Below are 23097 nucleotides of genomic sequence, written 5' to 3' on the forward strand. Positions count from 1 at the left end.
CAGGGCTGACCCCCTTGCCTGCAGATCCCGAGCAGACGAGCCAAAACACCCAGCTTTATGGCAGCTGCTGCGTGCCACGGGGAGAGCGACCGCTTCCCAGGCAGGACCCAGCCCTTGCAGAGCAAAGTACAGAGCCAGGCAGGAGAGACGAGGCTCCAGCAAGGGCAAGGAAAAATGTCGATGGACAGGATTTGCTGAGCTCCCAGCCCAGCTCCAAGAAGCGTGGTCCGAACCCGTACCTTTTGCTCCGGTACCCACCTGTGTCAGAAATCCGTCACCCAACAGCAGCCAGGAGGATGCAGCAGAGGTTTTCCCAGTCCACGTGTATGCAGCAGTCCAGGCTCTCACAGTTTTGTGGCTCCTTCCCGGCCCCCTGTGGCCTCTCCCCGGCGGCCCTTGAGCAAGGAGGGTGCTGAAATACCGGTTTCCAGTTGGGTCCCATGATGGCAGGCAGCTCTCTGAGCTGACTCACCCCGGGGAGCAGACGGGTGAGTAATAAAGGCAAGTGTGACTGCGGAGAAAAACCCTTGCCTAAAATGAAGGTCCCCGCCTCGCTTTGTCCTGGCATTTCAAGCCAACCCGCAAAACCCCACATTTGTCACTCAGGTTTGCTCGTAAGGCTTGAAAGCACCTCTTTTATTGTGGCTTGTGTTAGCAGAACCTGACTTCTGTGCCCAGCTGGGTGTTATTTACAGCTGACACGAGCCATTGCCAGCTGCTGCCCCGGGGGTGCCCGCAGGGGTACCACAGGAGCCCCCCCAGCAGCTCACCAGCAAGGGCTGGCTGCGCTCCTGGCAGCGGCTGCTCCAGGACCAGCTCGGTCCCAAGTTCACCCCACGCCTCCTTCAGCTGTGCTCACGGAGGCGGACGGCGCTGCAAAATCATAAATCAGGACATCCTCGCACGGCTGAACTGCAGTTTGACCGTCTGCTGATGGGAAATGGTGGGCAATCGCGGCAGTCCCCAAAGGGACACGTGGCAGGCACGGGCAAAGCTGGCCTAGCTGCTGTCCGTTTCCCCAGCTAGAAGGGAAATCATGAAAAATAATGATAACCAGCTGAGGAGGGCCTGCTCTCTCCTTTGGCTGGAGGCCTTCCTGAGCAAGCAGGTGCAAGCCCCATCCGTCCAGGGCAAAGCCCTTCACCAGCCCCCAGGGGTTTCAGCAAGGCTTTCAGATCCTGCAGCAGGACATCTGCAACCAGCACCTGCAGTTCCTGCAGTAACAGAGCTTTGCACAAGATCTCCAGGCACTTTAGAAATACCCAGTTTCACCACACCACAGCGAAGGAGGGAAATAGCCCCATACTCGGGGAGGGGAAGCAGGCCCAAAGGGCACGTGAGCGACTTCTCAAAGAAGCCAACATCACATCCAGAAGACAATTGTATACGTACTGCCTATGCCAAAAGATTTACTAACACTAACTGTTCCCTCTGCCCTGCCTGTCTGTTCAAGGGCATAGTACCAGCCAAACGTTAGGATTTAATGGCTTGGATTTAGCTTTCATAGGCCAGTGTTTCTGCCACATAACTGATGAATCACTCAAGCACAGATTAGATCTGGAGACATCCTCATGTACACTTCCTCCTGCCCTACTCCCATCTCCACTTCCAGAGCAGAAGACAACTTTCAGTACAACTTTTCTACTTTAGTACTTAAAATCTGGCCCTGTACATGGGCAGCGGGACCAAGTGATCCTTGAACCCCCTCTAAGCCCTTTACAAAGCCGAGCACTGCTCACTCTTCCCATCAGGGAGCTACCAGCAAGTGCTGATTACCCAAGACAAATCTGGGTTTTCAGGTTTTTATGAGCAAGGCACAGATTCTCACCAGCATCTAGCTGTCCAAAACCTGCGCCCTCCTAAATCGTGCAGCGTTGCTCAACTTAACACCAGCACGAGCTGTACTGCGTGACTAGCCTGGCCTTTTGGCCCCCACAGCTTCAGCATCACCAAAACTTGCTTCAATCCTCACCATCTTGCTCCAAATGTACCAAGAAAACCACGATCAATCTCATTTTTGACTTGCTCCTTCTCTCCTCCCCACAGACTATGCTGAGGTCTAGCATTCACTGACAAGCCACTGACTTAGCTCACTAATGTCACATTAACGAGACAAATACTTTATTTCTTCTAGCCTGACCCACCCACCCATTTATTTATTTTTTAAGGCAGCAAACATCGTGGTCTCCCTGCAGATCTTACCACTTGCCTGCCCTGATGGAAAAGACTCTGTTGGAGCCATGGAGCCAAGTTCTCATCCAAACAAGTAGCTAAATGTTTCTTCTCTCAAGCAGACTTGGTTGTGGAAGGAAACTAAAAATAATTAAACAAATAAAGCAACTCGTGTTTGTGCTGATTGCTTGCATGAGAGCTGTACTGTAAGTGGTACTGGGCTAGAGACCTGGAAGCTTTGTACAAACGGTTTTCTAGGAATATCTGTCTGGGAGCAGAGAGTAAGTGGGACACAGATGTTTTGAAACAGAGTAGGAGTCCTAGAGTACAGAGTGGTTTGACAGAACTACAGCAGCAGCTTCCTGCAGTGTCTTACAGTAGGACTGATAATCATTCAAGAAATCTAGAATTGAAGTAATTTAATTCCCAAAACAGGATTTATTGCATTCTCCCTGGGCTGTAACATCTGTCTTAATATCTGTCTTAGTGCTTTCCTTCTCCGCCCACCTCTTGCTACGGAAAACAATCCCAAGTAGATGGGCCAGCCTAAAACAGTTAAAACTCAGTAAAACAGTTATGTGGGAGGACAAATATGATGTAGAAGAGCAGAATTTGGAAGATGTCCACACCAGCTGGGCCAGAACTTTGAGGTGGCTCCTTACAGCTCAGAAAAAGAACAAAGCCACGCAAAGTTTGGCTCCTGGTTTTCCAGGAAGAGCTACTGGGTAGAACCACACCACCTTAGAGAGTTCAGACCTAGCTGAAGACAGCTGTCCAGACATCTCAGAACACTATTAAAAAAAAAAAAAAAAAAAAGAAGAAGAAAAAAAAAAAGAAAAAAAAAGAAAAAAAAAAAAGATAAAATCAGGGATTGTTGTCTGGTAATTAGAGACAGATTTTAGAGGCACTAATTTTTTGCTGTCTCCTAACTCTTTGCTCCTCAACAACTACTTTCAGCAATAGATTGCAAAGGATTACCAGGACAACTAGTCTGGAAAAAACAACAATCTTGGTAAAATGTTGAGCAGCTGCGTCACCAATTTACAACAGGATCCAGGAAATGGGCATTTGTAAAGATTTAACACCTGATTATCATTTCACAAAGTAAGCCCAATTCAAGAGAAGTCAAGTGACTAATGCCACCAATGACAAGCCAATGCAAGAAGAAAATCCCCCTGTGCCAAGCAATTTTGCTGTTTAAATTCCCTCTGCCCCCATCCAAAGCTACTAAGTCACTGCCAACTTTGCCCACTGAGACACACAAATTGAGACACACACTAATTTTTGAGCTGATTTCTCTTTACTTCACAGTCTCAGCAAAACAAATCTGCATTCAAAAGTCATTTCACATTAATATATTAATCAAACATCTTCAAAATAAATATATATTTTTTAAAATAACCATTTCTTTACATCACTGCAGTAGCAATTCTAGAAAAGTCAGTGCACAGAGAGTAGCAATTCCATTAATCACCTAGACTCAAATGAAAAGAAAACAAGAGGTGGACCGTTTTTCTCTCCAAGCAGGCTGCATGCAGTAAGTCTCAGCACTTCCCTAGCACATGATCTTTCTTCACACTTGCTGGGACGGATCTTCTCTCTCTCACAGACGCTGTCAGAAGTCAGTAAAATCTGATTTGTGCAAAGCTTTGTACAACACAGTTTCACAACCTGGTTACTGCCCAGTCCTGCAGAGGTTCTGAGCACTACAGTCATTGCTAATGAGATCAAAGAATCAACGTCACGGAAGGAAAATGCTTGAACCCTCAGTCCAGGGAGCTGACATTCCAGTTACTGAGAAGTGAATTCACAGCTGATCCAGGAACACTAACAGCATTAAACAACATTCAACTGCTCAGTTATACCCAACAACTTATTCCACCTTTTTGCATATTCTCTCAAGTGCTTCCAGGGCAGAAGCAACTATTTTCTCCCTATTACCTATTAATTCACCAGTTAAACCACAGGATTAAGATGCTTCACTGGCCAAAAGGTGTAACTTGTGTTACAGCAGAGGAAAAAAAAAAAAAAGTGCATTAATGACTATAAAGACAATACCCAGGACTTAGTGATCTCAAGCCCACATATCTAACTGGAAAAAAGAGACAACAGAAAATTAGTGTTCCCATATGATCTGTAACTAGTTAGATGCTACTAATCAGCCACAGGCAGTATGTTTTCCTAAAAGAAAAAAAAAGGAAACTTGTCAGCATCACCATAGTGCACAGCAGGAAAACTTGGAGGGTTATCGGATTATTTGTCATGATGGTTAGGAACAACTTATTTGAAAATAAGTTTAATAGATATCTGCTAAATTTAATAGATATCTATTTCCTCTGAGATTCCAAAGGTTCCTTTTGAAGCCCTTTGCTTGGTAGGGGAGGGAAAAGTTGGACGTGACTCTCTGGGTTGAGAGGGATACCCAGAGACATCCCTGTGTCCAGAGATAGTCTTGGTAAAGTCAAGACCCCTCAACAACCTTGTTCCTACGTTATGAGCTTATTAATTATGAGTCTGGAGCAGGTGCTTACTCTAAAGAGGTACAATTTAAGGATGAAAAAAAACAGACAAAGGAAACTATCACAAAGACAACCTCCAGTTCTAGTGATGGCGTGCACAGGGAGAAGGGAATACTGTGGTAGGACGGCAAACCCTCAGAGCTCTACGAGGTACCAAGGCTGTTGAATTCTCTCCCCTTGCTCTGCACATATCTACCACTAAAGTCCAGGAAAGCCATGTGCCTTGAGGTAAGGCTCTACTCCTCAGTGTTATGGACCATGCCCCAAGATTCAGCCAAAATGGGAAGTAAGAAAGCGATGAGTCGCGGAGAAGTTCTGTGGTAGCTTATTGGTTTTTCTTATCCTCTGGTGGGAAGTACGGAGGAGGGGGTGGCTGGTCCTGAAGTAAAGACAATAAAAGAACATCAATTCATAGCTAAGGGAAACAAAACAAAGCAATCGATTCAGACAAACTTTGTTGTGTCACTGAGAAAAAGAACTGCTAACACAACATGGTACTTTGGAACCTTTGCTACTTGTACATGATTGTGACTCTCTCATGAGCAGAAAACCCTTCCCAAAACTTGATTTTAGCATAGACCAGTTTCCTTGATGGAAACGTGGACTAGTTTTGCAGACAGCAAACACTCAAGCTGATAAAAAAAAATGAGAGGAACTTACCGTGGGCATATAGACGTTATGTGGGTTGACTGGGTTGTAGTAAGCACTGGCAGCAGCTTCAGCAGCTTTCGCTTCAGCTGTCACGGAAATAGAAGTTACAGATTTGGTGACATTCAAAGAAATTTTATAATCAAAACTCCACAGTCTTGGCCATTAACTGTTACTAAGCACTATCTTAGAAACCCTCAATTTCCAAAATAGCTGCAACATAAACACAACAACCAAGCATTAACTCTTCCAAATAGCAGATTCAGTTGCCACAGGACTGTCAAAAGAGAGGCGAAACAGACCAAGACTTAGTTTGGAAATGTCACCTGGAAGTTGCTTGTTAGCCCACATATAAACACTAACAGCTGTTTTGCCTGAATACAGACCATAACCCTTAAAAAGGCAGTCAACCAACCATCCTTCTCGGGAGTGGAAATACAAAACAAAAATCAGCACAAGTTTATAGCAACTCAGAGGATTTACTTAGTAGGAGGTAATTTATGAAGACAATCCAGATCCTTTATTTCTGCGGAATATAAAAGTCCTGTATGCCCATCTGGATCCGTGCCATCTTCCAAATAATAGTTCAATGATGATGGGTTATTTATTCAAACCAGAGACCAGTTAAGCTTACTCAGATAAGTGTCCTTATCTATGAGAAATCTATGGTTCTGTCCAGCCACAAAAGCTAATTTCTCATTTTTTCCCACATGCAGACTGTTCAAAATCATGTTCCAAATCATTTTGATAAATCCAAAATGAATAAAAACAAGACTGACTTTTCCCCAGCTCCTTTCCATGATCTGTTCCTCAGTTCCAAATTGTTTAAGCAAAAGCAAGCAGGTTAGAGGGAAATGGGAGAACAGGGAGCAGGTATCAGCAAAGGCATATTTGCTAACTAACACAGGCAAGAAACATCAACATCAATTGCAACATCAATTTCTTTTTATTCACCTAACAGAGCAAGATTACCACAACAGAATCACAAGTGTTGGGTGGGGTTTTTTTTTGTTTGTTTGTTTGCTTTTTCTTGTCACAACGAAAATAAAGCCAATTGCAAACTATCTGCTGATGGCATTGGTGAGAACCAGGCTGGCCTCCACACTGAGCTGGATATACAAGGCTGAAGATTAGTGGAGCTCCCTAAGCCCCCCCCCTCTCTCCTGAACAATTATAACTTAAGTAGAGCTTCTAAGTTGACTCTGAGTTCCCCGAGAGGTAAGACATGAAAGCCCAATGAGGGTAACAAAGCTACATGACTTTTCTGAGCAGTAACATTGATGCTCAACAGCCTCAGCCTTTTACACAATGACTCCTTATACATTTTTGCACAGCTGTTGTCAAGAAGCAGTGCCAGAGAATGTCTGCCCACTTCTCCCCAACACCAGTGCTAGGGACGTTATAAAGCAGCTGTGAGCTCATTCACCTCACAACTCTTACCTGCAGGAGTGGAAGGCAGATCAGGACCGCTGGTGGGGGGTTCCATGGGCCCCGGGTACGGCGGAGGGGGAAGCTGCATGTAACCCATATCTGCACCCCCAACAGGAGGGGGAGGATAAAACTCTGTCAGAAAAGGAGATAACACAGCAAAAGGCTTAACTCCTTTGGGTGGGTCACAGCACACAGCCAAAACCAGCCACAGGCAAATACACTGAGAAAGAAGTTGCACAAGGCATCAGATCCAATGTCAGAGATAATGTCAAATTAGTATTTCTTACCCTTTTTTACTTATTCAAACTTTTGCTAACTAGAATAATCCCCATTCTCAACCCTCAGACTTACCAGGAGGAGGTGGTGGGTATGGATAGCCCCCATTAGCTGCAGGTGGTGCAAAAGCATAGGATCCGTTGGGCATATAGGAATAGCCATAAGCTCCATTGGGCACTTCACCTCTGGAGGCTAAAGAAGTAAAGATAAATTCACCCCAACAGAACATCAAACCTGCATAACGTACAGACCAAGAACTACAACAAACTAAGAGTCCTCATCTGAAAAATAAATAAATAAATAAAATAAGCTCCAATCCTATAAAAACACTGCTAGTTGCACGTGAAAAAAAAAAAGCTTTTTTCAAAGCAAGTAAGTTGAAGATACAGCCTGACACACGGACTGGAATCCAACCTGTTCCGAATTAAAACTGCCACTGCTGTAAGATTAAGGCAAGGCCTCCCAAAACCACAAAACTAAGTGGCAGACACCACCAGGCTCCCGTACCTTGGGATGCCACTTGCAGCATACGCTGTCCAAACTCGATAGCGCCCCCAGCTGAAAAAGTCATCTTGAACGTGGCAGATCCTTCCCAGCCACCTGCAGGGAGGAAAGACAGAATTCACAATTAAGGAGAAGCCATTTTGGTGCTATTTAGCTTCTGTGCTTTATCTACAGATGTCCTGTACGTAATTCTTTAAAGAGCTTATCCCAAATATCCAAGAGGAAACTGCAGATAAAGCAACAGAATTACCCTATTACCAGAAAATTTCACACGGGATGATATTTTCAGGTCAAGAGACACCTGAAAAAAAGCATCAATGGGGGAAGACGTTCAATAGCTTTCTGAAGTTGTGCCTGTTATCATACTGGCTGCCAACAGACCAAGCTATCAGAAGTGCTGGATTTACTCTAGCTTTGTATAAGATTAGTGCAGAAGACAGGGATTTTGTTAATCCTGTTTGCTAGAAGGCTTTTGCAACTACACCTAACTGTCAGCTATAAATTAGTTTGGGAGTTCGAGTGCCCAGTGAAGCAAAGAGCTTAATGAAAAACATGGACCATGTAAATCCATTAAGTCCATAGGAAATATATCAAGTCAGGATAATTAAAAAAATAAATTACCAACATCTCATATTACAGGCTAAAAAAGAAAAACATGCACAGCCCACGGTCCCAACAATGCCTCAAAGCAGTAGCTGTGTCAGTGCTGAAACAGGGACGTGTAGATTAAAGAACCTTTTGAGCTAAACCAGACTCTCGTGGCTGTTAAAGCAACATCCTCATTAAAGGAGACAGCCTCTGGGGAAAACTCGCAGAGATTTTAGCTGAAGCAGTTTGCCTTTCACACAGTTTACAGTGTTTGTCCTTACTGCTCAGCCTTTCTCTCACGCTGGACGGTCCCGTTGTGCTCCCGTACAGAAGCTGTAATGCTGATTTCAGGGTAATAGACTGAAGTCTCCTAAGCACTGCGCTGTGATTGCAGTGACACAGCTAATAGAATAAATCAGGCTGGGGATGAAAAAGAGTTTACTGATCTACACCTTGGTAAAAAGCAGAAGTACAAGAGAGTGATTAAAAAAAAAACTGAGAAAAAGTCTACCAGAATCTTCCAATTGAACATAATATGAAAGTTTGAAACTGCCACTTGAAGATTCCCTTACGTCAAGATAGTTGATTCTTTTCCAAGCACGTGGCATTTTACTTCCAAGATGCACTACAGCAGTAACACGCTTTTCCTTGAATTTCACAGGAAACGACGGAGAGCAGTGCTCTGGAGATCGGCACCTCAAAACCCACATAGATCCAGAAAGGATCAGGCCTGTTTGCCATGGGATCTGGACACAGAACTAAGAAATAAGCCCAAGTGACCAAAGCTAAATGACATCCTCTGTTTTGCCATCGCAGCCTGCTCTCTGCTCTGATGTTTACTCAGTGAGATCACTTGGTTGACTGAACTCAGGATTTTGTACAGAGGGCAAGAATGAGATCAGTTCCAGAACAGATCTGTTCATTGTCACTGTGCAGACAGCAGACAAGGGGAATATTTTTAGCTGCTGGTTTCAAAGAGAAAAACGCATTTTAGCAGTACTGTAAGAACCCATGTGGTCAGTATACAAGTTTGGGTTACACTACATAGTTATTTCACTAAAAATTATACATCCTGTATCTTAGTTTAACTGCGTATCAGTACCATACATACCTCCCGCCTCTGCTTTCACTGTACCCTTGATATAATTTGCTCCAAAGACGGGTTGCTTAATTTCACAATCTTTCAACAAATAAAAGGCCATCCCAAAAGACTGCATAGCATCCTTTCCCTTCGATACAAAGATAACCTAAAAAAAGAAAGTAACATTACAAAGGGTGTTTAAAGCAAACAGGAAACGCAGCCCCAATTTATTATCTGAAGAGACTTCTCGATGGACTGAAGCTGCTTCCCACACTTAAAGATCCTTGTCATTTCTGCAAGCCCTAAGCTACACGGAACAGTCACAAGGGTAAACTGAAGCCTCAAGGCAATAAAGCCATCCAGAAAGATTACACTTGCTAAGATAATACTCCTCCCAATTTCTAGAGAACTTGCTGCTCCGCACAGCTATGATTTAGTAGCTGAACTGTTGCATTCAGCATTTCCAGACCACTGCTAATTTCCAATTCTGAAGCTGCCTAATGGACTAAACAGCTGCTTGTACAAGAAGTAATCAGATTTATTATCTTTTGACGAATAGACAGGACACGCAATGTATTCATAATGCTCCCCAGAGGGAGAGGATGAGCCATACTTCAAGGAGTAGTAGATTATCCTGACTTTCATGCGTGGAGAGCATTTAAATACAGAACCATGAAGAACATTTATCTCCTCATGCAAGATAAAGCCTTTTACTACTTACTCTGTAGGGAGTCAAGAAAACACTCCCTTTCTTGGTCCCTTTGAAGGCATCTGGCATGGGTTCGATATCACTGAAGGTGATTTCTACGTGGTCATAGGTCATCAAAACACTGTGAACAAGACAGGAGAAGAGACACGGTGTTACAGTTGAGGCAGAAGTGCAAAATGCACACAGCTTAGGGACCTGCCACAGCTGGGTGTGACTTCAGGTCAGTGCTGAGCAGACACAAATCGTTCTGCTGGCACTTTTTGTCGTTATTGTTGGCTGCAGCAACTTCAGCAGCGCTGGCTGCTTGCTCCCAGCCCTGGGCTCCTTCCTCAGCACACGGGCACAGCCAGGCAGCGCACCCAGCCAGTCAAACTGACCCAGACCTCAAGGTAAGCACATTTATTTATTTATATATTTATTGATTTATTTATTTATTATGTTCTGGCGCCCCACCACATTTATTTATTTATTACTTATTACGTCCTGGCACCCCACCACCACCCCAGAGCAGGGGCCGCTGAGGCAGGCGCTGCTCAGCCTGGGTTATGCAACGAGGCTGAGGAAGGTCCAAAGCCACGGCCTGGGCACCTCAGGCACAAGAAGGGGGTTGGGAGGAGCCGCGTCCCCTCCCTGGCCTTCAGATACCGGGGGGGCGCCACCACCGGGGCTGCCCCCCCCCTTTTATCCAGCCCCCCCCCTCCACGCACCAGCCCGGCACCGAAAGGGTTAACCCCCCCCCCGCCCCATACACAAAATGGCGGGGGGTGCGCGAGCCCCCCCCCGGCACCACGTGACCCCTCTGGCCCCGCCCCTCTCGCCCCCTCCCCTCCCGTCCCGTCCCGTCCCCACCGGACCCCCCGAGGGGAGGGGGGAGGAAGGGGGCCATGGCCGCCCCCCGGGGCCGTGAGGGGGCCCCCTCACCTCTCGCTGTTGTTGATGATGACGCCGCCGCCCTCCGAGTGGTTCCTGTTCAGCGCCATGGCCGCAGCCGAACGCCGCCGCCGCTTCGCAGCCTCCGGCTCGCTTTGCGCATGCGCGGCGATGTCGGTGGGGTGGGTCTCCGCCGCGCGCGGGGCGTGATGGGAGTTGTAGTCTCCCGCCCCCCCGGCGCCATGTTTCACCCCCCACCCCTCCAATAAATAAATAAAAAAATAAAAAATCTGACTTGGGGGTCGTGGCTCCCGGCCCGGTTACTGAGCGCTGTGAGGGGTGCTCCCACCCCTCTTCTGCCCAGAATCGCATTCCGCAGCTTCACTCACCACCTCCATCCTCCCCCACAAAACCCCCTGGGGCCCACCCGTCACAGCCTCACCATCCCCGAGGAGCTGGGCAGCCCTCTGCAATTAACAGCCAGCGTTAATTTACTGAGCCACAGCCAGCTGCTGAGATTGTATTAAATTTTCTGTTTTCTAGACATAACAGTAGGGATAATCCAAAGAGCTGGTCTCCTTTTCAGGAGACCTCCTAAACATGTTTACAAACCCATTAATCATCTGATTACACGGCCCTCTGACCATATATAATAAAATTATTTAAGTTATTTGGAGCCTGTCTCATTTGGCAGCAGTTTTCCCAGCTTCCTATTTTAGTCCATGCCACACCGCTCACAGAGAAAGCAAGGGGAGTTTGCCCAGCACCCTGACAGCTTTCAAATCCGCTTGTATTTTCTTGTGGTTTGCACGTCTTTTTTTTTTGGAAGACGTTTCCGGGCCAGCCCACTAGTGGCTGAAATGCTTTTCCTAGCAGGCTATCCAGTTTTGCACGCAAGTTCTTTTTTTTTTTTTTTTGTACAAAAACCATGCAACCACAAGCGATTTTAATGGTCTTTGGAAGCCTCTCCCAGGGAAAAGCCCATAAGTAAAAGAAACAGAGACAAAATTGGACTTTCACTGGTTGGTCAGGGCAGAATTCAGGTGTTCAGAATAAAAATCGCACAAATCTAGTGGTACTATTCCTAAAGTGAGGCTTAGTCCCTTTAATAGCAAATAGGCTTGCTTGGTTTCCATCATTCTTTTAATTCACGCTTGATTTCATACACCTGCAAACAGACTTTTGTCCAATATTGGATCCAAACCATGCTTTGGGTTCCTAAAATTACCCCCTTATATTTGCACAGGGTACTCTGGAAGGACTGAACAGTCACCCTACAAGACAGCACCCTGTCTGCCTGGCAGAAATCTGGGTACAGGAAAATATCCGTGGTGTTAGCATAGCTTTAGGCTGGGTATTATCTGCTGCTCCAGCTGAGCAGGAGTTAGCTCTTAAAAAATAATAACAATAATAATAAAAAATATGATTGCATAATTTCATTAAAAGGGCTCCTCATATTATAATGCACAAATATACATTAAGAACATATACTATCCAAAATTTTATCTTTTTACATGGATTTGAGCTTTTCCCTGCAGTGCTTACAGCCCAGCCCCCTCCAGCTCTTTCTGAGTGCCTGGGAATCAACTGGGGTAGGGGAAAAATGAGAAACACCACACAATGGAAGTCAGATTAGAATAAATGCAGTGACACAATCTGCACAGTTCCTGGCAAGAAAAGCACAAGTCTGTGCTTTTCATATCCGCTTTTTCAATAAGTTGTAAGTTTCCCTTTTAAGAAATGGTTATAACAAACAGCCTCAATTCCTCTCCTATTAAAGTCAGTAGCAGACATTCACGCAGCTTCCACCACAGCTCCCAGCTGAAGCACTGCCACCTCTCATGAACTAATACTTGCTCAGTGATGTTCTTCTCATAGCTCCAGCTGACATTTGCTATTAAGAAACTCAGCCTTCATTTTAAAAAAAAAGTGCTGGCATGCATGGGAAACTCTGAACCTCCTTGTTACATGGAAAACCTTGGAAATTTATACCCAGATGAAAACACTAAGGAAAAAAACGCCTAACCTGTTTCTTTCAACATTGTTATTTCTAAGTCGAGGACAGGGGTATAAAAGAAGCAAGGAGGGAATTGAGACATCCATTGTTTTGAACTGCCCAGAACTGACAATATTGCTGTTGGATTCCAGGATTCTTCCGCTCCTTTTGTACTCCAGCAATAAAAATGTGTATTTGGCACAAACCCCTCAGACACTCTTGGAAAATAAAATCGCTGCGATTTGATGCCAGATGTACAGGACACGGAAAATATAAACAGGGGATAATAGGACAACTTCAGTGGTTTGGTATTTAAAGGAGAGACAACCCAGAGCTATGTTTGTGTAACATTTAATGGCAAATCATAGTCTCCACCAACATTATATTATTCTGTTACAGTTTCTTCACACACTGTAAAAGACACTACAGTAACTGTATATTTAAAAATCCTAATTAAAAAGAGGAACACTCTGTGACAGCAAAAATAACTCAAGGGAGCATGGAAAGGCTGTTTAAATTGCAAAGTGCTATCTATCTAAACTCACCACATGCTGTGTTTATCCTTTCATTTACAGCGAAAAAAAATCAGAAATCCAAGGCTGGTATAGTGCACATTTCCTAATCATTCCAGTTTACACCCCAAATTATTGGCAACACAAAGCAAACTCTGGTCCAACACCCTGGAGGGATAGCCCCCATCTTAAATCGGTCAGAATTTGCTTTATGCCCTAAACCATCAGGATTTATAGCACTTCCAACTAGGATAAAAAACAGCAGCAGGAAGGAGAGGGTTTGATAACACTTTCCAAACACACTGCATCTACAGGAGCTCTCCAAACCCTCTGGAAAGCTGCACGTCAGCACCCCAGCTATGGAGGCAGACAAGAATTAAGCGACTCGCCCCCGCCGCAGACAGCAGTGGCACCAGCAGAAGCAGAGCCTAGGCTCCGGATGCGTCCTCCTGTGGCTGCAGGGATGGAAAGGGAAAAGTGTTGGATCCCTGCAAGCCATCTCAAACCTTCAAGGAGCAGAGGCTCACGTCTTTGCGTTGGGCAACACAGGGAAGGGAGGGATCGTGGCTGAAGCGCGCCGTTCCCCCAGGGAGCCATCAATCCGCCCACGGCCAAACGAAATGGGGCAAAGGCCCAGATCCACTGTATTTACTCTGGCAAAACTCCTCGCTGCAAATGGTGGGAGTTCTGCCTGAATAAATGACATTTGGGGCCCAGCCTGAGCCAAGACATCAGCCCATATGCGAGATCTCTTCCCGCAGGCGTGCAGCACAGATCAAGGTTACCTTCCTCTTCCTCCTAGCACATCACCAAGCACAGGTTACCGCACGTCTCCAGCCTTCTTATCTGGCAAGGCATTTCTGACATGAAATGCTCTCCGCTTCTAACAAAACAGCACCGATGCCTGCGCTGTGTCACCGCTGACACCTCGTGCAAAGGCTGTTTTGCAGGAGGGAAACTGGCACGAGCACAACAAAGCGTTTTCGAGGTAGGAGCTCAGGACATGAGGAGTGAATTCCCATGGGGGCCCCATTCCCGCTGGCTGTGACAATTTCATCCTGAGAAGGGGAAATCGGGGAAATTCCCTTCATTCACGGGAAGCCCTACACCCCACTTCCCACCGCCTGCAGCATTTCAGGAGGAGCGGAGAAGGAGCAGTTTCGGGCACATCCCAGCGGTCCCCTCTGCGCACCAGTGCTCCAGCCCTGCCCTGGGGATGGGGAGGCTGCATTCAGAGCCCTCAGCCCAGAAATCTGAGAGCTGACAGCAGTGGCTGTTTGCCGGGACCTCTGCCCATGCCAGCGGGAGCTGGCAGCATGGGTAAAGGAGCTCTTCAAGCCTCACTGGTTAGGTAAACGTGGCTAGAACTTTTAAACCTCTTGGCTTTGTGGCTGCCTTTTTTTTCCCCCCGTGTTCACTTTTTTTCCCTGTCTCCCTTTGAATATACCACTATCATTTCCAGCTTATCCTTTGGGGAATACATATATATGTATTTATTGTATATTTAGCTAAGTGGGACATTTTCCATCCCTGTTGACTATTGGTGTGTCATCACTGACTCATTCACGCCAGCAAAGAATCTGGCCCAGTATATTTTCTCTGTAGGTATATATTACACAGCATTACGATTCTGTAAAGCAAGCTTCAGGAGGTAGGTAGCCAACTAATCCCAGAAAAAATAAACTTGGAGGAAGGCAGGGCGGGCTGAGACAGGAGCCGCACTGTGCCGCCTCTGTAACGTCTTCAGGGCAGAGCTGGAAAAGCTCCTTTAGGACACACGAATGGGCATTTTGCCTCTCAGCCTGAAGTTTCCACCTTTCCCAGAAGGGACACTGTCTTGAGAGTAGTTTTTGTTAATTGTTACTTATTCCCAGAGTTTAAAGCGCCACTTAATAACTAACTTTACCTTTTATTGATGCACTCTCTCACAGCTCTCCCTAAGACACACTGTTTGCCCCTGGGAATACTCACAGCACCTCTTTGTGACTTGAAAAGCTCTCTAAGCTACGGGGTACATTTACAGCTCAAGTGTGCCCAGGGTACTTGAAGAATTGGGAGTTCAACAGTGTTAAACTCCCCTAAAATAGCAGGGTCCTCAAAAAAGGGAGGGGAAATTTGACTGTAAGGCTTCTGAAAGCAGTTCCCCAAGAATGCATTTACTGAAAACACATCCTCAAAACTGATCTGGGCTGCTCCTTTTGTTTCTCAAGGCAGGACCTGTGCTGGCATTCCTCTCCTTTCCCAGCCGGGATGTTTGGCCGTGGTGGGGAACAGCCCGGGCGCTCCAGCACATGCGGGACCGCGGCTTTTCCACAGCATCCCAAAGCCGGGGGAAGGCAGAGATCTGTGCTTCCCATTTGTGGCACTGATGGGTGTCGAGCCCCGCGGGGAGAGGCTTTGGGCTTCGCCCCATCCACGCCGGGCTTGCTGCTGCAAAGGCACTTCAGGAAGCAGCGTGCAGGCAGTGCTGAGCCCACGCTAGGAAAAGTGGCGGAGACACACAAGGCACAAAGCAGGGATCCACACGAATCGCTGGGTGGCGTGAGCAAGTAGGGAGGAGAGGGAGCGGGCAGCCCGGCACCCCGACACGGCCTGGTGATGGAACTCAGGCTGACGGTTCCACTTGGAGATCTTGAAGGTGTTTCCCAACTGAGGTGGCTCGATTCTGCGATGTAGTGGCACTTCTGAGCAAGGTGCTGTGGCGAGAGAGGACCACCACAACCCTGGACACAGAGGGAAGCGATGCCGGTGGCCTGCTGCAGGAGAGACCCTCCTGGGCTTTCCCGTCCCTCGGGGAAGTTACCGGCGCTTGAGCACCGAAACGCAATCCTTCTTCAGTGGCCCAATCTGCAGGTGGGCATCAACGCTCTCCAGGAAGAAGGCCGGCTTCAGCTTTAACGAGAACAGAGAGGAGAAGTAGTAGTTGATCTTGTTCTGGAAGGGGTTTACCTGAGTCTTCCCCAAAGGGGTGTACTTGAGCTGCCGCAGGCACGTCATCTTGGAGTCCTTGACTCCGTAGAAGGTCAGAGCCTTCTCCGAATACTCCAGGAAGACCCCGATCGTGTGGAAAAATGGCTGCTGGATGACAGACTCAAAGCCACAAAACCAGGCCACGTAGTTCTGTCCGTTCCACTGCAGGCAGCAGGACTTCTCGTTGCGCCCCAGGCGGCAGCGGTTGTAGGCTTCGCGGGTGTTGAAGTCCTCGGTGACGACACCGATGCTCACCCAGCCGTCGATGATCTCCACCTCCCAGTAGTAGTTGCCCCGGTTCATGAGGTTCACACCCAGCACTTGCTCGCAGTTGATGAAGCGGATTGGGCTCTCTGGGTAAGGGATGGCGCTAAGCACCCTCTTGGCTCCTTTGGTGCCAAAGAGCTGGATGAATTTGTCGGCCGTGTCGCTGTCCAGGTCAATGATGAAGGCAACTGTGCAGGGCAGGAAGAAGACACAAGGATGACGAGGGAGAAAATCCCCCCAGCCCTCCCTGCTCTGATCCTCTGCTCCAGCGTTCAGCAATTCCCCTGCTCCTTTCCGACCCCAAGCAGCTCATTTTCTGCAGCACCCTTAAGCCATCACCCTGTCCTCTTGGTTTTAAATCCCATGGCTGATTTCAGCTGGTGAGGATAAGGGGCTCAAAACTGTGGCATTCCCATGCCCAGGGTGAATACAGCTTACTGGGCAGAGGAGAGAGCAGACAGGCTGCAAAACGAGCCCAACCATGTTATCAGACATCCAAGAATCCACCTGACAGACTGGTGATTGGAACATCCCACATGACAGCAGGCTTCGGGCAACCACGGAGAGCACAGGAGAGCTTTGCCTCCCTTCCTCACCTGCCCCCAGCAAGGCTCTCTGATTTCCTGCCCTCTTCCAGACCTTCCTCTTCCTCGCCCCGCTGTGACCCGCTCACCCAACGCCCCAGCAGAGCAGCCCTGGGCTGCGGCCCCTTTGCCCCCAGCTTCCTCAATTCACACGCCTCTCCCACGTGCTCCTTCCACCAAACCTTCCCTGCCTCACCACAACTCCTTGCACAGCCCCAAATCGCCCCTCCGTGCCCACCGCTGCCCTGTGGCCAACGAGGCAGAGGCACAAAACCCCGATCTAATTTAACCGAGGATCCAATTCACCCAGGGCTGGAAGGCAGCCGAAATTACACGCCTACAGCCCCCCTGGCAGCTGCTCTGGCAGAACCGCCAGGGGAAAAAAAATCACCTAAACGGATTAGGGCCGTTGTCAGGAAAGCGAGGAGACTTCCCCGTTAACTGAGCAATATTTCCTCTGGTGCATGGCAGCAGGGCCAGCGCCTGCCCGGTGAGCGGGATGGAGCTGGCGGGGAGAGGAGCGAGGGGAGATGGGCCATGGCAACAAGTGTCAAAGCAAAAGGCCGCCGCTTACATTTCAGGAAGTAATCCCGGCTCTCCAGGCAGGCGGGATTGTTCGGCTTGTCTGGAAACCGTGACTCGGTCACTGCTGCGAAGAAATAAAAGGGATGGAAGGGGTTTGCCACCAGTAAAAGTGCTGCTGCCACCGCCAAGGGTGTTACTGAAGCGTCACCCCGAGCTGTGGCCGTGTCTCCAACTCTCCCTGCGGGATCAGACGCAGGAAAGGACAGAGGCCACTTTTGCCACCCCAGGGGGACAGGCAGGGGGGCAAGGAACCGGCTGCGATTCCCACAGGAAAACGAGGGACAGGAGGGAGCTCAGCCCGAACGGGAGCACAGCCAGGGAGAGTCCCAAACCTCCAGCCACCGTGGTTTCCCACCCCTGGCAGCCCTGGGAGACCACAGCCCGCCCGATGAGGGGATCTCCTGTCCCAGAAGAAACGGTCCCCTTTCACGGGAGGCCTCTTTGGCCACTTGCCCCCTCCCGCAGGGCCCTGCCTAACTCCCAGGCTGTTTGTTGCCTCTCAAGTCTCTGGTCTCCGTGGAAAAATTCATAAAACCTCAAGGAGGAGGCGTTAGCACAGGCAGCGATTGTGCAACCAGGCCTGAGAGAGGGGCCAGCGCTTCCAGGAGCCCCCGAGCCCGCAGGCATCTCCCGGCCACGCGGGGAAGGCACACGTTTGGGTGCCCTGCACAGCACCCATGGGCAGAGGGGCCGGGCGGGCACAAACCTTCCTCCGTCTCCTGCAAATTCAGCCCGTCGACGCCTTTCCCCTGCAAGCCTTTCCACTGCTTTTTGCAGACCGCCGACAGCATGTCCTTCACGGCGCACACGGCCTGGGTGCACTTGGTGAAGTTGAGCTCGTTCTGGAAGCTCGGAGCCGGGGAGAGGTTGTCTTCCATGGCTATTTTTAAGGCTTGAAACTCCTGAGCCAAAAAGACAGAATTTCAGGAGGTTTCAAACGCGCCGAAGTTGCCTCTTGTTCCGCAACCCCACCCTGCCCCAGAGGATTTGGGAACTGGCAGCTCGCAGGACTTGGCCCGAAATCAGGCTTGCAGAAGGGAGGAGAGCCTGGCCACGTGTTCCTGGAGCCTTCTCTTCGCTCCCTTTCAAAGCTGGGCTCCAACTGTGCCCGTCTCCTCCCCAAAAGGTCTCTCCTGGCCAGGGTGGGTGCAGGATGGGGCAGTGGGGCACCCCAACCTCTGCCTCTGCGACCCCACACCTGGGTACTGAGCCTGGCCAACACATCAGCTTCTCCTGAGGCCTGGAGAAGGAGGGAGGTGGTGGAGGAAAAAGCTTTGGCAGCCCGCTCCTGCAGCGGCAGGATGCTGCAAACAGGGAGGAGACCCTGCAGCCTCCCATCTCGGGGCTGCCAGCACCCAGCTCCACATGAAACGAAACCAAAACCAACAGACAGCATCTTCAGCTCCTTCCCCTCACCACCATCCCCACCCAGGCACCTGGAGGAAGTAGACGGTGTCCTTGCTGGGGACGTTCTGCAGGTTTTGCTTGCACTGGGCCAGCTTGGCTCGCCTCTCCTCCTTCCAGCGGAGGTCGAGCTCGACCTCCCCCAGCATGGAGCGCTCCCCGTCCTCGATGAAGCCGGCCACCTCCTTCTGGAAGGTCGCCAGGACCTCAGAGGCTTCTGCAAAGAGCTTCTCCACCCGCTCCTTCTCCTTCATGGCGACACCCTGAGCACGGGGAGAGAGGGGTTGGTGTCACAGGGAGCGGGAGGGGAGCCCCCCGGCCCCCTGCTAACGGAGCGGGGCCATCGTGGTCACCTTAATGAGCTCCACCATCTTCTTGGTCTGCGTGATGGTGACGGCCAGCTCCTCCAGCTCGTTCTCCACATTGCTGAGGAATTTGGCTTGCTGGGCCTGCGGGCACAAAGGGTGAGCGCTGAGCTCTGTGCCCTGCTCAGAGCCCAGCAATAAACCCTGCCAATCCGCAGCCCACATGACTTCGCTTTTGGGCATCAGGTGAAGGGTGCAAGGAGATCATGAGTTATTTTCCCCATTTCCTCCTTCTGGAACCTTCTAAACCCATCCAACCTGCAAGTCTCTCTTCTCACTTGATTACTTCTAGCAAAACTGTCAACTGGGCTGCAAAACGCAGTGCCCACCTCCATGCTCCCTGCTGCCCTCTCAGCTTGAAACAACAAACCAGGGATTCGAAAGCAAAATTGCGCTCGTTCCCAGGCAGTGATTGCAGTGAGCACCAATAAGCTGCACGGCCAAGGCTGGAAAAAGCCACTTGGGACGGGTGCAGAAACCAAGAGGCAGCCATGGAGCACCCTGGCCCCTGGAAATTTCTTATAAAAGGAAAGCAAAACAGCTCGGGAGCACAGGGTGCTGTTTTGCTGCAAAGGAAGCACCGTCCGAACACGGCATTTCCTGGCGGGCTATTGTTAGCACCAGCCCGTTACCCATCACGGGGACAGGTCCCTTGGGTGCCAGCAGAGCATCGCACCCTTTGCTGGGTCTGTTCTCCCCCAGAGCTTGGCCCCTGCAGCGTTCACGCCTGGAGAGCCAGGGCAGACGCTCTCCCTGTCCCCCATTCCCACCCCGCAGACAGCGGTGGCAGAGGTGACGCTGAGCAGCGCCCGTCTTGGTCCAGCAGCTCCGAGGAGCTGGGATCATGCGTGCTTTCTATTTTAAGGCCCCTATGACTAATCAGAAGGGTTTCCCCGCAGCCCCAAGAGCCCACGAAGGAGCAGGAGCTGGCTCGGGGCTGCCACTGAGTGTCTCCATCCCAAGTTCACACCTGGGATGAGCAAACCCCCCGAGGTCCCTGAGGTCCCTGATGCCACCACGCCGCCAGCTCCATCGCCCTGTGCCCAGGCCTCATGCTGGGAGCCCCGGGGGTGTTTGTGGGTGCGAATCTGGGAGGTGACTCAGCCGCATCTGGGAATGGGAGTGACGGAAAAAAAACCCCGCTGCCAAAAGGCGCAGCACAAAGGGCTCATGGAGCGGGAGCTGAGGCCGGGCAGGGAGCCAGCGCGCGGGGAAAAACCTCCTTGACGGAGCTGTGGGAACGAGACGGAGAGGGCGGGCACCCCATCGGGGCGGCGGGGCTGGGGAGATCCCACGTGCCAGCGTCCCCCATCCCCAAACCCAAAGGGACAACGGGATCGGTCAGCCCACCCCACATCCCACGGGGCACCCCGCCGGCACGCACCCCACACCGGGACGAGGTGGGAACAGGGTTCAAGGCCCACCCCATGCATGGCACCCCGCCGCGATTCCATCCCCGCCGCACCCACAGCACCACCACCCACCCCTCGCCGTGCACCCAGCGCCCACCCTCGCCCCGTTACATCCCCCCAGGCCCCCCCACATCCCCCCGCATCCCCCCACGCACCTCCTTGAGCTCCCGCTCCCGCTCGAGGGGCACCACGTCGTGGGCTCGGTGCTCGTGGGCGCGGCAGCGGGGGCACACGCAGGTTTGCTCGGCTCGGCAGAAGCCGTCGAAGGGCTGCAGGTGGCGGGGGCACAGCCCTTCCTCCAGCCTCCGGAGGGGAGCGACCAGGCGGTGGGCTCGGAAAGCCGGGGACCGGCGGTGGGGCTCCAGGTGAGCCCCGCAGAAGGACGCCAGGCACACCAGGCACGAGCGAGCCGCCGCCGCCCGAGCCCCCTCGGGGCACACGTCGCACAAAACCCCCTCCTCCCCTTCCTCCTCGTCCTCCTCTTCCTCTTTCTTCTCCTCTTTCTCCTCTCCCCTCTCCGGCTGCTCCTCCTCGGCTCCCGGCGCCATCGGCGGGCTGGGGGCGGTGTGAGGGGGGGAGCCGGCACCGGGTGGGCTCGGGTTTGGGCTCGCCTCGACGGGGGGGGACGCGGGGCCGGCAGCCCCCAGCAGCGGGAGGACCTCGCACAGGGCTCGGTTCTTGCGGAGCCGCAGAGCCGCCGGGAAGGGCTCCTGGCACAGCGGGCAGCGAGCAGCCGCCGCCCCGCCCGCCGCCGCCCCGCCGTCGGGGGGGCCCGTCCTCCCCCGGAGCTTCCCCAAGCAACCCTGGCAGAAATTGTGCCCGCACGGCACCGTCACCGGATCCTTCAGGATATCCAAGCAGATGGGGCAACCGAAAGGACCGTCGGGCAAACCCGGCACGGCCAGCGCTAGCCTCAACGCCGCCGAGGTGGCGGCGGAGGGGACCGCCCGGCTGCTCCCGGCGGTGGCCTCCATCCCTGCTCGCCCCCGCGGCCCCAACGGCGGCTGTGGGGCGGGAGGGAGGGAGGGAACCGAGCTCCGCCCGCCCGCTCCGCCTCCTGCCCGCCGTCGGGGAGCCCCGGCCCCCGCCGCTCTCGGCTCCTCCGGGCGCTGCTGCGCACCCCGGGGCCGGGAGGGGGGCACCGGGAGCCCCCCTCGGGCAGAGGTCGCGTCCCCGAGTCCGTGTCCGGGGATGGGGAAGGGCAGCCGGGGGCCTGGTCCTCTGGGACACTGAGGAGCTGGGAGGGAGGTGGTGGGGATGGGGTGGGATGGGAATGGGGTTTGGACAGGGATAGGGAAGGGAATAGGGGTGGGAATGGGACGGGGATGGGTTTGGGATGGGGATAGGGATGGGACAGGGAGGCAGCAAAGTGCTTTCAGTCTGCGGAGCTGCCCACTAGACACAGGGTGACCCCCGCAGAGGCTGTTTTTCATCTTGGATAAGCTCCCAGGTCCACACCAGCTCACCCAAGGACAGGGCCGGGAGGTGCAGGGGGAAGGAGGGAGCGCAGAGAGCCGAGCCCCGTCTGCCCCCGAAGGCAGCGATTCCTCCTCCAGGCCCCTTCTCCCCGCAGGAACCACGGCGAGCTGGCTCCTCGCCACGCACAGCCCCAGTGCCTCTGAACCCGGTGCCCAGTTTCACCCAGTCACTCCTCACCAGCAGCCCTGGGGAAACACCGGAGCTGCGCTCTCACCCTTGGGAAAGCTTCAAAGCTTGGGGTTTTCTTTTACGCTGGATCAGCCTTGGGGCAGAGCTGCAGGAGGGCAGGCTTCCTTATCACAGCGCTGCCATAAATAAAGCACCTGCTGCTGCTGCTGCCGCCTCCAAGGGGCTGCTTCCTGCTGCTGGCCCCGTCAGGATGTGGGAGCAGGGACGCCCAGCTCAGCCCTGCCCCGGCCTCTTGGTCTCACATCTCCCACCAGCATCGAGGTCAAACCGGTAGAAAACCAGCCCTTTATTGGGAAAGCGGCATCTTACAAAGAGCAGCTGCAGTGTGGTGCCCCCAAAAGTGGCTCTGCCAAGGGACATAGGAGGGCTGGGGACCTGCTCCAGCCTGCCTGCAGCACCTGGGGCCCACCCCAAATCTCCTCCAGGCTTGTTTTTTTTTTTTTTTCCAGGATGAGAGGAAGAGAATCACGGCCTTGCACCCCCGCACAGCAAGTGGGGCCTTGATTCCGCTGCAAGGGCATCACCCTTACCAGCAC

At 51.4% G+C, this 23097-nt stretch overlaps 2 protein-coding genes across 2 annotated transcripts; both read right to left on the reverse strand.

Moving 5' to 3' along the window:
* Positions 1 to 3453: 3453 nt before the first annotated feature.
* WBP2 (WW domain binding protein 2) lies at positions 3454 to 10951 on the reverse strand. The gene is made up of 8 exons (XM_032199697.1): positions 10850 to 10951; positions 9941 to 10049; positions 9250 to 9385; positions 7554 to 7646; positions 7122 to 7238; positions 6780 to 6902; positions 5352 to 5428; positions 3454 to 5070 (listed from the first exon to the last, which is right to left on the reverse strand). The coding sequence occupies exons 1-8, from the start codon at positions 10906 to 10908 to the stop codon at positions 5017 to 5019; spliced, it is 768 nt and encodes a 255-aa protein (XP_032055588.1). The 5' UTR covers positions 10909 to 10951; the 3' UTR covers positions 3454 to 5016.
* Positions 10952 to 13129: 2178 nt separating this feature from the next.
* On the reverse strand, positions 13130 to 21868 carry TRIM47 (tripartite motif containing 47). Its single transcript, XM_032199847.1, has 6 exons — positions 21049 to 21868; positions 19470 to 19565; positions 19149 to 19379; positions 18419 to 18614; positions 17702 to 17776; positions 13130 to 16731 (listed from the first exon to the last, which is right to left on the reverse strand). Exons 1-6 carry the CDS (start codon positions 21865 to 21867, stop codon positions 16106 to 16108), a joined length of 2043 nt encoding a protein of 680 aa, XP_032055738.1. The 5' UTR covers position 21868; the 3' UTR covers positions 13130 to 16105.
* Positions 21869 to 23097: the final 1229 nt, after the last annotated feature.

This window comes from Aythya fuligula, chromosome 18 (genome assembly GCF_009819795.1).
Source record: "Aythya fuligula isolate bAytFul2 chromosome 18, bAytFul2.pri, whole genome shotgun sequence".
Lineage (NCBI taxonomy): Eukaryota > Metazoa > Chordata > Aves > Anseriformes > Anatidae > Aythya > Aythya fuligula.